Source organism: Budorcas taxicolor, chromosome 5, assembly GCF_023091745.1.
Source record: "Budorcas taxicolor isolate Tak-1 chromosome 5, Takin1.1, whole genome shotgun sequence".
NCBI classification, from domain to species: domain Eukaryota; kingdom Metazoa; phylum Chordata; class Mammalia; order Artiodactyla; family Bovidae; genus Budorcas; species Budorcas taxicolor.
The window spans coordinates 144637888-144651223 of record NC_068914.1 but is presented as its reverse complement, the minus strand read 5'-3'; the positions used below and the strand labels follow the sequence as shown (position 1 = coordinate 144651223).

Sequence of the window (13336 nt, the reverse complement as noted above, 5' to 3'; positions counted from 1 at the left end):
GTAATTTCATACTGACTTTTGAGGAACTACCAAACTTTTCAATAGTGGTTGCACAATTTTACATTTCCTCTAGCCAATATATGGTTCTAATTTCTCCACATTCTCACCAACAATGGCTATTATTATTTTTTTGGTTTGTTTGTTTATACCCATCCTAGTAACTGTAAGTGGTATCTCACTGTGGTTTTCATTTGCATTTCCCTCACGATTAAGGATGTCCAGAATCTTTTCATCCGATTACTAGTGGTCTGTTAATCTTCCTTGGAGAAATGTATCTGCATTTTTTTTTTTTAATGGAGCTGCACAGCAGGTGGGATCTTAGTTCCCAACTGGGGATGGAACCCAAACCCCCTGCATTGGGAGCGCTGAGTCTTAACCATTGGACTGCCTAGAAGTCCCTAAATTAGGTTGTCTATATTCTGGATACTAGACTCTTATCAGATAATATCTGTAAATAATTTCCTCAGTCTGTGAGTTTGAAACCGAATCCTCATAAAACAGAGTTCCTCTGCTGAGTTTATGATTAACATCTCTATCTAAAACTTCCACTCCCGTTCCCCCTCAGGATTGAGTCCTATCAAAAGGAGGACTGAAAAGGACATGCCCAGGAAGGGCCCTGCTGGGTTCCCTGTTTCTTATTTGTAGAAAAAGTCTTTAGTATCTTAGGCCTTCCCTTAGTTCTGAAGAGCAGACTTATGCAGGTACGGATTTGGAACTTTCTTAGATTAAGGTATTTGCTAAACTTTGATTTAATTTGTGTGTGTGTGTGTGATCCACATTCAGTCCTTTGTCGATGGATATCCACTTGTCCCAGCATCATTTGCTGAGAATACTGTTCTTTCTCTACTGAATGGTCCCAGCGCCCTTGTCAGAACTCAGGTGAACATAGACGTGTGCACTTATTCTTGGACTCTGAATTCTGTTCCATCATACGGACTTTGTGTAGTTTAACTTTTTAAAAATCACCTTTGGAATTACTTTAGTTTGACCTTTTATCTCCAAATCTCCAAAAATTATCATTTATTCAGTTGATTGAGCCAGAATCAAATTTGCTGTGGGAAAAATTTACTAAAAAAATCAAGAAAATGGATTTCATAGCAATGTTAATACAGTGTTAGACTGTGTTACAATTATATGGTTTACTATTAGTATTTCCAAAGGTATAAATGTACGACACATTACAAATCCATTTTAACAAATCTAAAAGGGAAATTATGATAAAAATGAGACACTGCATACCATAAACATATAATATGAATACATGAATAAGGATGTTTAATATTTAATTATTTCACAAATTATGTACAATAAGAGTAAAACAGTACAATTATGCATTCAAGTTTTTTTCTTTTCTTGCTTTCAACATTTCCTGTAGATCTCTTTATCTGCATTGCAAGGGTTGCTAGGTAATAGTTGTGTTATGGTTATTCTGAATATTTTTCTCACAGTCCATGATAGTTATTAGGAACAAATAATCAGTTTGTGCTGTGGTGGATCAGTCCATTTTAATGGATAAAAGACTATTTCCTTGCAATGCTCTGTCGTCCTTCTCTCTCAAATACTGTCTTCTGTCATCCTCTTATATTATCACATCTTTGAGAGAAGGGACCCACACATGCAAAAAAAAAAAGGGAAAAATCTTGACCTGGTTGACTTTCCTGAGGTTCAGAGAGAATGGACTTTTTTCTTTTCTCAACACTCAAGCAACTTCCTTCCAAGCGCTCACTAGTTACATGGGAAACGTGTGCTTGCACAATTAAGACTCTAAAAGGATCTTTTTGCCGATTTTTACCTGAGGTATTAATTCACTTGTAGCATGTCTTTTTCACAGCGCTCAAATTCATTTTAAGCTCCTTTATTATACAACATCCTAACCGTGATCATGCATATTCCGTGCCAAGAAAAAATTAGTATGTACAAACATTAAAATCAGGCTTCAGACAATTAAACACAGAACACATGCTTGGATATTAATGCTTTGAATAGACAGCTTGGGGTTGCAGTCACCCAGGTTCTCTCATTAGGTTCTGTGGATCACAGGGTGGCAAGTTTGTTCACTTGAAAGTGAACCCCAAAGAAAAAGAGTAGAAACATCTATTGTTAATACCGTTGAAAACGCAGAACAAGAATCAAATAATTAAAAATACTGGTCATAAAGCCTCTGATCCTCTCACCATGCTCCTCAGCATTAACCTCTTGCTTTCTCTCTGCTTAAAAGTCAAGAGTACTGACACTTAGGGGTTCTCAGGCCTTGCAGTTCTGCCATTTCCCAGTAGGGGACGATGTTACATTGAAAAACAACCACTTTTTTGGCATTAACCCTGGTGGGTCTGTGTTTCTTCTCTTTTCAAGACATTTTTTTTAAAAAAGTCCTCTATGAATACATTTTTTTTTAAACTCAAAGAAAGTGAGAGTTGAAGAATAGAAGAATTCTTCAAAGATAGCTCTTTTACCCACTATCTTCACAGATACTTCTTTGCATGTGACATTCTTGAAGGTTGGTATCAAAGTCCCAAAGTACGAAATGCATCCCGCAAGTCATCAACCTCATAGAGTGGCTGTGGAGAAAGACAGTGGGTGCCTTTGTAACTTTTGTGTTAATTTTTTTTCTTTTTAAAATTTGTATCTTTTGGTTGCACCGCATCTGGGATCTTAGCTCCCCGACCAGGGGTCGAACCCATGTCCCCTGCCCCAGAAGCTCAGAGTCTTAACCACTGGACCACCAGGGACGTTCCCATTAATATTTTTGAAGAAAAGAAAGGGAGAGGGAGAGGAAAGAGAAAGAGAGGAAGAAGTTTTACCAGGAGTAAAATGGATTCTGAGGAGAGTCTAAGTTAAAGATGTGAGTGAGGAAAGAGTAGGGAGGGGATTAGGGTGGGGAAGGGGGGAAGGGAAAGGAATCTAACCAGAAGGCTAGTGATTGTGCTAAGTCGTGTCTGACTCTTTGTGACCCCATGGACTGTAGCCTACCAGGCTCCTCTGTCCGTGGGATTTCCCAGCAAGAATACTGGAGTGGGTTGCCGTGCCCTCCTCCAGGGGAATCTTCCCAACCCAGGGATCGAACCTGAGTCTTTTTTGTCGTCTGGATTGGCAGGCATGTTCTTTACCATTAGCGCCACCTGGGAAACCCCAGAGGGCTAGTAGAGGGCTTTGAATTGTGAAACATTAGAGCAAACTCAGTTGTAGGAGAAATGACAACAAAAACAGACGAGAAAGTTTTCATCATAGGAAAAATAAGGGGAGAATGATAAACACACACACACAAACACACATGCGGAAATGTAGGAAATATAAGAAAAGGAAAGATAAGTAGTGCCAGGGATAGATAACTTTGGAGAGAGAAAGAAAATGAGAAGCAAAGAAAGCCCCCTCACTTACCAAAAGGATGCGTCGAAGCTGTCTAGACAGACGAACCGAATTTTCATGCAGTCCCTCCCAGGCTTTGAAAGTTCTTTCACGATTTTCCACAAAAGTATTCCAGCAATAAAAATAATCTATTTGAAAATTTAAAAAGGGGAGAGGAGGGGATGGGTCAGAGCTCAAATCATGAGGAAAGAAAGAACCCTGCCACCCCTCCCCCAAAGTCTTGGGCCCACCGATTCTTTTCCTCCAATTCTCCTTGATAGCTTTCGGCCCCAGAGGCGAGTTAGGACTTTGGGGGCGAGTTAGAATTCTGCCCCCCTCTCCCCTATTTCTCACCCTGGCGTTTCCCAATCTGAATGGACAGTCCTGCTGCAGAGCCGGGCCGAAAGTCCCCGCGCACCTTTGAAGGTCATGATGGCGATCTGGACTCCAGCGCGGTGCAGCTGCCGCAGCCCCTCTGGCTCGTTCTTGCGCTCCTTGTCGCAGAAGTAGAGGCGCGCCGTGAAGATCCGCAGGCTCAGGTTGGGGTACCCCCGCAGGAAGTCGGCCACGTGCCGCGCACAGTCGTAGCAGGGGCTCCAAGACGTGAACCAGGTGACGCGGTAGCACCGCCCAGGGTCCAGATCCCAGTCAGAGATGTAGCGGAGGAAGAGCAACTCCACGTGGCACCCGGCCTGCGGAGAGAGCAGAGACTCGGGGGATGGTGACCGACCTTGACTGTCCTGCTGGTAGCTTCACCGTCATTAGTACTTCGTGTCCCTCCTACCGGTCAGCCTTTTCGGGGTGTCTGTCTTCGGTTTTGTCCTAGATTACAGAAAGGCTAAGCAACTGCCTGAAAGGACACAATGATGAGCGGTGAGCCTAAACTCCGCACTTTTGGCCTTGGGAAGGGGAAAGGGAGCAGATTTTCTGTGGAACAATGGGAGGATGGAATGAGTTGAGTGGGTCAAGTAGCATCACACTATCTCAGATTTAATTTTTGTTTGTGAAGTTGCTTTTCCTTCCTTGGAGAGGAAAGAACATGGCTTGGAAGTGCTGTCGATGTAACCATTGTGAAAATACACTGGACTCCACTACACCAAGTGGAGAATAAAAAGAGTTAGGGTTAGGAGAGTCTGGGACTGACAAGTGGGTGCTGTAAAAGAGGTAGAGGCACCGGTTGTGGTCTAAGAACAATTAAATACAGGGGTCCCTTGTTTTATTGTGCTTGGCTATATTGGACTTTGCAGATACTTCGTGTTCCGGAGGTTTGTGGCAACCCTGCCTTGAGCAAGTCCTTTGGTGTCATTTTTTTCCAACAGCATCCACTCACTTTGTGTCTCTGTGTTGCAGTTTGTGATTCTTCAAATTTCAAACTTTTCATTATTATGGTTATCTGTGGTCTGTGATCTTTGTTACTAGTATGACTCATCGAAGGCTTAGATGATAGCAATTTTTAGCAGTAAGCTTTAAAATTAAGATATACACTTTTTGTTTTAGATACAATTGTATTGCATACTTAAAAGAACTGTAGAATAGTGTAAACATATAACTTTTGTATGTACTAGGGCTTGCTTGGTGGCTCACATGATAAAGAATCTGCCTGCAATGGAGGAGATCCAGGTTTGATCCCTGGATTGGGAAGATCCCCTGGAGAAGGCATGGTAAGCCACTCCAGTACTCTTGCCTGGACAAGTCCATGGACTAGAGGAGCCTGGTGGGCTACAGTCCATGGGGGTCACAAAGGGTCAGAAAGGACTGAAAAACTAGCACTTTCAGGAAACCCCCAAAGTTGACTCAGTTTATTTCAATATTCTCTATTGCAGTATGCTTTATGGCCATGTTCTGGAATCAAACCTAGAAAATCTCCGAGGTGTGCCTGTAATAGAGTTTGCTCTTTGTATAATCCCCCATGATTGTAATAGTAATCACTATAGTGAGATATAGCAAGCCCACTTCATATTGCAGAAAAGTCATTGCTCCCAGAATCTGAAGACCTAGGTTCCGTAAGTCACCCAACTCTTAGGTCTTCTGATTCCTCATAAGTTAAATGGAGTTTTGTTGTGAAGACTCAGGGAGAGAGAAGGAAAGGAACACAAAAGCTTTCTATATTTAGAATGTGTCTTATCACCAAATAGGGAAAAGATTAGAAGCTAAAACGATTGCAAGTGGGATAATGAACACAATACAAAGAGAGGCCAAGAAAAGTGGAACGTGTCAGTGTCATTCTACCCAGGGATTCTTCCCTGCGTTTCCACCAAGACCATGTGTCAACTGCATGTTATGTAAACTCTTCTGGATTTTGGTGACAAGTCTCTTGAAAATGTAATTCTCTGATCTTCTAGGTCTTTTTTTTTTTTTTTTAACACTAGATATGTTATTGCTCAGTTGGTAAAGATTCTGCCTGCAATGTAGGAGACCTGGGTTCAATCCCTGGGTTGGGAAGATTCCTTGGAAAAGGAAATGGCAAGTATTCTTGTCCACTCCAGTATTCTTGCCTGGGGAATCCTATGGACATAGGAGCCTGGCAGGCTACAGTCCATGGGGTCCCAAGAGTCGGACAGAACTGAGCGACTAAACCACCACTGCCGCCATATTATTGAGAAGCAGTTTTTACTATTTATCTATTCATGGCTTCCCTTGTTGCAGAACAGGAGCTCTTGGGTGCGAGGGTTCAGTAGTTGCAGCATGAAAGCTCAGTAGTTGTGGCACGTGGGCTTAGCTGCTCCAGGGCATGTGAACTCTTCCTGTACCAGGGATCGAGCCTGTGTCCCTGCACTGGCAGGCAGATTCTTATCCACTGTGGCACCTGGGGAATCCTGATCTTCTAGTTTTAATTCATGGCTTCCCTGAATTTTCTGAGGGTCACTATGATGAATGTACTTACTGGCTTATGATCTAGGGGAGCAGGAAGGAATAGAAATCATTTGAAAGATAGAACTGAATCATTAATGTTTCCTAATTCTTCCTTCATTTTTTAAAACTCCAAAGCCACTATTTGTTTTTCCACGTTTACAGTTCAGCTTGAACGAGCTGATAATATTTCCCCAAATAAAAAGTCTCTTTCTTTTGGTTTCTTCCTTAATCTAAAAAGCAATTTGGATGCTGGGGAAAGGAGAGGAAGGTTTGGGGCAGTGATTCTTAGCACTGAAACAAGGTGTGGCCTTGATGTGCTCAGTAGGACTGGAGAGGATGTTAAATGACCGCCTTGGGAACCTGTCTATTGTGGGTGCAGGGACATAGAAAAAAGAAAAGATATCTCAGAAATCTAATCGAGACAAATGAACCAGGCTGAGTAGCATCATCAGCAGGGGGCTATAAAAGTGCCCTCAGTGTAGCTGCTTGGGAAGCAGGCATTAATTAATTAATAGCAAGATATTAATTGATACCTTGTTTCGAATGTGCCCGAAGTCCAGTGAGAAGGAGGTGGGACTGTCCCGCCGCTTCACCACGTAGCACAAGTAGGTCTCATGGCGGCCCTTAGCCCAGCGCACGTTTTTGAACTGGTAAATAAACTGTCTCTGCTTCATCAAGAGGCTGTGGGTGAGAGAGGAGGGAGGAGATGCAGCCTTCTTGGCTTTCCATCAGCTTTTAAAGAAAAATTTGTAATACTTGGGCCAAACCAGAGGAGATGCTCTTGCTTCCTTATGCTGGATGCCTAAGACTTACTGAACTTCAGATCCACTACCCCTTTCCATGCTTGTATTTAAGACCAGTTGAGACAGCAAGAACCCCAAAGTGATCCATGCTCACAGGACAGGCTGCTTTCTAGATGTTGATAACTTGGATTTACAGATGTCTTTCCCAGTTTCATCTTTTCAGGTTTTCTCTCCAGTATTAGTCATGTCTCACTCTTTGCTACCCCACAGACTATAGCCCACCAGGCTTCTCTTGTCTGTGGAGTTCTCCAGGCAAGAATACTGGAGTGGGTTGCCATTCCCTTCTCCAGGGAATCTTCCTGACCCAGGGATCGAACTTCTGTTATCTCCTGCATTGGCAGGTGGGTTCTTCACCACTGAGCCACCAGGGAGGCCCCAACTTCTACCTAAATGTCCAACATAGATCTCAGATTCTAAGTGGCCAAAACAATATTCCCAAATTGCCCTGTCCTGACCTCCCTCTCCTATCCTACCAACTTGCCATCCCAAGAATACAGTCTAAAAGCTTGGAATCATTTTTGATTCTCCTTCACGCATATTTAATTAATTAATCATCTAAATGTATTGAGTCAGACTTCCCAATATTTCTGGGAGTGTCCCTGCTCTGTTCTCTCGGTTCTCTGCTTCAATCCAAGCCCTCATCTTTCTTTTCATCACATTGTCTTAATCTCTAACTGATCTCTCTGCCTGTAGTCCCTTCAAAATAAGTTTCCATGAGGTGCCCTAGAGATCTCAGAAAATCTAGAGTAAACTCCAAACTCATTAACTGTGGTAAAGCTTTTACAGTTGGACACAACTACATTTCTATCCTTGCTTCTTAGTATTTTTCTCTTTTCTCCCATCATTTCACCCCCTTCCTTACCCATGTAGCAGGCCCCCTGGCACTAGTCTCTAGCTTTCTTTCCAGCCATCTTGCTGGTATACATCTCCTGACTGAATTCTTTCTTGCCTTTTTTACCCCCACTGTGCAAAACCTACCCCTCCTTCAAAGCCTAACATCAATTTCAACTCTTCCAGGAAGACCTTTCTCTATCCCCTCTTTCTAGGCAAAACTGAATATTAACAGCAACAAAAAACCCCTCCTAAAGTTTCTTGCTGTTCTCCACTCATCCCTATCAAAGCATTCAACCTTTGTTATCAATTGATTGCTACGTCTGTCCCCCTCAGATGTAGAATGTAGATTAGAATTTCTGTGCTTTGAGTCAGGAAGTGACACTTTTTGAGTCATATGTTAAAAGTGTGAAAGGTATTTGACCATTCTCAACTTGAATATTACAAAAAAGTAGAAAGTGAAAAATTTTTTAATGTTAAAGAATTAAGGTTTAAAATACCAATATATCTAGTGATAATTAGACACAGAGCTTCCCTGGTGGCTCAGACAGTAAAGAACCTGCCTGAACCATGGGACACCTTGGTTCGATCCCTGGGTTGGGAAGATCCTCTGCAGAAGGAAATGGCAACCCCCTCCAGTATTCTTGCCTGGAAAAATCCCTTGGACAGAGGAGACTGGCGGGCTACAGTCCATAGGGTCACAAAGAGCTAGTCACATGATTGAGTGACTAATACTACATTTTACTAATTAGACCTACTATCTAATGATAATCACTGTTAATATACTTATGTTTTTCCTTCTAGTCTTTTTATGCATATATATTTACAAGATTTGAGTTAGGCTGATCTCATGTATAAATTCACAATATAATCTAAATATTTTGCCATGTTCTTCACACACCGGGGATGGAGGTCAGGGACAGATTGCTTTTTGTTTTCCGGCACAGTGTCTTGCATGTTATAAGCACTAAATTGAGTTGAATTTGTAGAAATAACTGTGCCAACACAAGTTCCTTTGTAGTTGTGAACATAGCACAAGCTATACAGTGTGTGTGTGTGTGTGTGTGCGTTAGTCGCTTAGCTGTGTCTGACACTTTGTGACCCCATGAACTGTAGCCCAATGTGGTTGATAACCAAAGCATCAGTAGTTAGTGTCCCTGGTTTTTGTCCTTTGTCTTTTTCAGCAAAAATATCTGCCTGTGGAGATAACGCTGCCACCTAGTGGCGTTGAGCAGAAGTGCAGACAATTTGTCAAAGTAATGATCTAGGCAGTAATTTGAATACGGTTTGCTGGCAAGAGAATTGAAACTTACTTCAATTTTTTTTTTTTTTTTTTTTTTACATTGAGGTTTCCAGATGGTACAGTATAGAATCTCCCTGCCAATGCAGGGGGATCAGGTTTGATCCCTGGGTTGGGAAGATCCCCTGGGGAAGGAAATGGCAACCCACTCCAGTATTCTTGCCTGGGAAATCCCATGGACAAAGGAGCCTGATGGGCTACTGTCCATAGCGTTGCAAAGAGTCAGGCATGACTGAGCGACTGAGCACACACACGCATAATTTACATATTCACCCATTTAAAATTCACAATTCTATGAATATTGGCAGATGTAAACACTTAAAACTGCTCCTACTGTCGGTGTACAGAACATTTTCAGGGCACCCCTCCCCCCAAGTTTTCTCATCCATCTCTTCAGTCAGTTCTTTTTCCCCCTCCCAGGCACTGTAACTATAAATTATGGTTTATTTTCTAGAATTTTATTTTAAGTATGCACTATCGCCTCATTTGTGTCTGACTTCTTGTACTAAGTATATTATGACGTTGACATTCATCCATGCTGCTGTATGTATCAGGAGAGTTTGTCCTTTTGTCCTGCAAAGCACTATTCCATTGCTTCAGTACAGCACATTTCGTATATTCACTCACCTGTTGATGGACATCTGGATTGTTTTCCATTTGAGGGTTATTGTGAATAAAGCTTCTACACCCACCTTTGTATGGACATGTTGATTATTGATACCTTGATAGTGAAATACATGAGATAGACCCAGAAGTCAACTTCCCAAGTGTCACCCTTACTAAATCTGTAAGCAAGGGCCAGAGATTTGTAAAGGTGTTGTAATTTGAATGTTTTTCTCACACACATGAAACTTATTGGAAATCGTTTTTGGGGGGCGGTGTGGGGGTTGGGGTGCTGTGCCACATGACATGTGAGATCTTAATTCCCCAACCAGGGATCAAACCCATGCCTCCTACAATGGAAGCATGGGACTTTCATGGAAGTCCCTGGAATCCACTTTAAATCCTGAGGTATTAAAAAAAGAGAAAATCCTGAGGTAGAGAATTAGATGTATCACCAGTGTATACATTACATATATGAAACCATATACAAGTTAGTCAATCAAATTTTTATAATTAAAAATTCACACTTGACAGGAATCCAAAATGAATGTTAACAAAGATCTAATAATCACTGGCTTTATTCTAAAGTGATAATAATTTACCATGGTAAAACCACCACAGCACTACCTTGTTACTGTTACTATTGTTAATTAACATAACCACCCTCAGCATATTACATAAACCGAATACATAGTAGATGCGTAATAAATACTGGAGAGAAAGAAAAAAAATCCTCTCCTTTGGGCCCAGTTTTAAATGGATTAGGCATCGTCTCTTACCAATAAATTCCTTTTGCATTTAACCTGTCCTCCTGGGCTGTGTGGATGAGAAGTGGGGGAGGGGATACAATATCATGCATTGCAGGTGGTATTGGCCGGGCGGTTCCCGTAGGAGGGAAAAGTGTCCTGGGAGTATAAGGAAGGATAGGACACAGACTAAGGAATTCAAACGGCCTTCTACCCCTACATGAAAATACAATTTCCATCAGAAGTTACCAGCCACAGTGAGTTGAATTGCGTGCCTGTGACCTTTTAAGTATCTTTAATTATAGCTGGGGGCCTAGTTCCAGCACCTATTCTCTGGTTTCTCTCCCTCTCTTTTAAGAAATATTTATTTATTTGGCTGCACCTGGTCTTAGTTGTGGCATGTGGGATCTAGTTCCCCCACCAGGGATTGAGCCCAGGCCCCCTGCATTGGGAGTGTGGCGTCTTAACCACTGACGCACCAGGGAAGTCTTCTTTGGTTTCTCTTGAGGATGCAGAGGACTCGGTAGAGACTGTCTGTAAGGCTCACAGGTTGACAGCTGCGCCAGACAGCTGTGTGCCCTGAAGCGGAACCCTGGCTGCATCCCCAGCAATGCAAACCAGAGACAGATGGGTTAAAAGTAATCGTGACCAAGTCATCCTTTCCTGCCGCGTGCCATCAGTGCTGTGCTCTGCAGATAGTATTTTCCTTAATGAAAATCATGTATTTCCCTTTTTCTCCTGTTGAATTTCATCCTCTCTCCTTCTCTGACTTTCTCTGAATTTCAACTCTGATTTTACTGTTGCTTTGCATTTCATTATTTACAAGTATCTCCATTGAGCCTTTTTCCTCTCATACCACAGATTAGTTTTCACTGTAAACTGAGCTGACGTGTGATATTTTGCCCTCAGTTTTCTGAAGGACATTTAATCCACCATTAAGATTCTACACTGAGATTGAAGTATATGAATTAGGTGTAAATTTGCATACATTTGCAATAGAAATAGATTAAGTTCTATGATAATAACATAATTGTCATAAACTTCATGTGAAGACATCATCAAAATTTTACAGAGTATGCATTAAAGAAGTAAGTTAAGTCATGTCTGAAGAAATGGAAAGACTCGGTAAAGAGTAAAAATGCCATTAACTGCCTCTTTGGCCTATAATATTAAAGAAGCTTTTTCAATTGAATTTATCTCCTTGTCACAGACAGTGACTGACCTTCAAGCAAATACTTTTGAATATCGGCATTTAGAAAATAATTTCTTGACTATGTAATTTTCAATAAAGTCTCTGTAGTCAAGTTTTTCTTCAAGAGGTTCTACAGTTGAATGTTTACAGAATTATTACCATTACCACTACTGTTTTTAGTACAGTATTGCCATGACCTTTTCATGATTTGAGTCTCTTAACATTTGCCTGATTAATATTACTACCATAAACTATCCTAACTGTAAGGACAAGTCAATGCATGGTGCATAAAAGTTCTTTTGAGTATGGAAAGAAAAAAAGAGAAAGATAATTGGGCAGAAAGCATGTAAGATCTGAACAGAAGATGAGACAGATCCAGAAAAATAAATGTGCATCTTGACCAGGCAGATCCTGTGAGTCAGTGTTAGGGGAGAAAGGGAAAGTTTACGCATGTTATTACTCAGATTTGCTCTGAGAGTAAGGCCAGCGCAACCACCCACAAGCAGACTGCTTTACCTGTCCATGGTGGAATCCAGTTTGTCTTTCTTGGCTTCCTGAAGATCTTAAGAAGAAAAGCTTGCCTCCAGCACTTCTGCTGCACTGGCTGAAAATGCACCGGTCTCACACATTCAAATTTGAACTCAGCCCTTTAGGCTCCTCCCCACCACAGCATCACCACCAACAGGTACCCCATACCCCAGCAGGCTTCCTCCTGTTTGGGTCCACTGGAGATGGGTGGGGTTTTCATAGGCAAAAATTCACAGAGAGAAAATGACTGAGGGCCACTCTGCCTAATGTATAGGTCCCTTTAGTTTGCTTCTTTAAAAATGCAGTCCACCCTCCACAGGTAGTAAAGATCAGGAGACAGGAGGAGAAGACAGATTGTATACTGTAATCCTGGTAAGAAATGATATCTTTATTCATTTATCTATTTCTTGGCTGAGCCTCAAGGCTTGTGGGAATCTTAGTTTTCTGACCAGGGATTGAATCCGAGGCCATAGCAGTAAAAGCACCAAGTCCTAATCACTGGATTGCCAGGAAACTCCTCAAAATGGTATCTTTAAAACATAATAATAACAATAAATTTAAAAGTCTCGTGTGTTCGATCAGCCAAAAGCATCTATTCCTCATTTAATTACACAATAGCTCTGAGTGTCAGTAAAGACCGACACTAACTGTCCCTGCTTGTTTGCTGGCCAAGTACACTCAGGACTTAGGACGGAGATTTTTGCCTCCCAAACCACTGATTTTTTTTTTCCTTTGATTGCTTTACAAGAATTGCTAGAAGACTAGATGATTACACCAAAGGATAATTTTTGCATAAGCTCATCTTTTCCACAGAAGCCATATATTAATTTGAAGTCAGAAGCAACAGCATCTCAAACAACAAAAGATTTATTTCATCACACAGAATCAGCCCCCAAGTGACTGCACTGAACTTAGAAAACAGGTTGGGCTTTTCAAATGAGAGGCTTTAAGTTCCCTCCCTCATACAAGCTGGTCTAATAAAGATTTTTGCTTCTCCCTCCTGCATTCATATGTATTCTATCTATTCATTCAATAAGACATTCAATACCCACTAGGTGACAGAAACTGCCAGGTGCCGGTGTTGCAATAGTGAGCCAAGTGGCCAGGGTTCTTGCTCTCTTTCTGCTTCAAGGCT

At 41.6% G+C, this 13336-nt stretch overlaps 1 protein-coding gene across 1 annotated transcript; it reads right to left on the bottom strand.

Annotated features, from left to right (window-relative positions):
* Positions 1-2504: 2504 nt before the first annotated feature.
* AICDA (activation induced cytidine deaminase) lies at positions 2505-9773 on the bottom strand. The gene is made up of 5 exons (XM_052640626.1): positions 9760-9773; positions 6732-6879; positions 3764-4037; positions 3379-3494; positions 2505-2558 (listed from the first exon to the last, which is right to left on the bottom strand). The coding sequence occupies exons 1-5, from the start codon at positions 9771-9773 to the stop codon at positions 2505-2507; spliced, it is 606 nt and encodes a 201-aa protein (XP_052496586.1).
* Positions 9774-13336: the final 3563 nt, after the last annotated feature.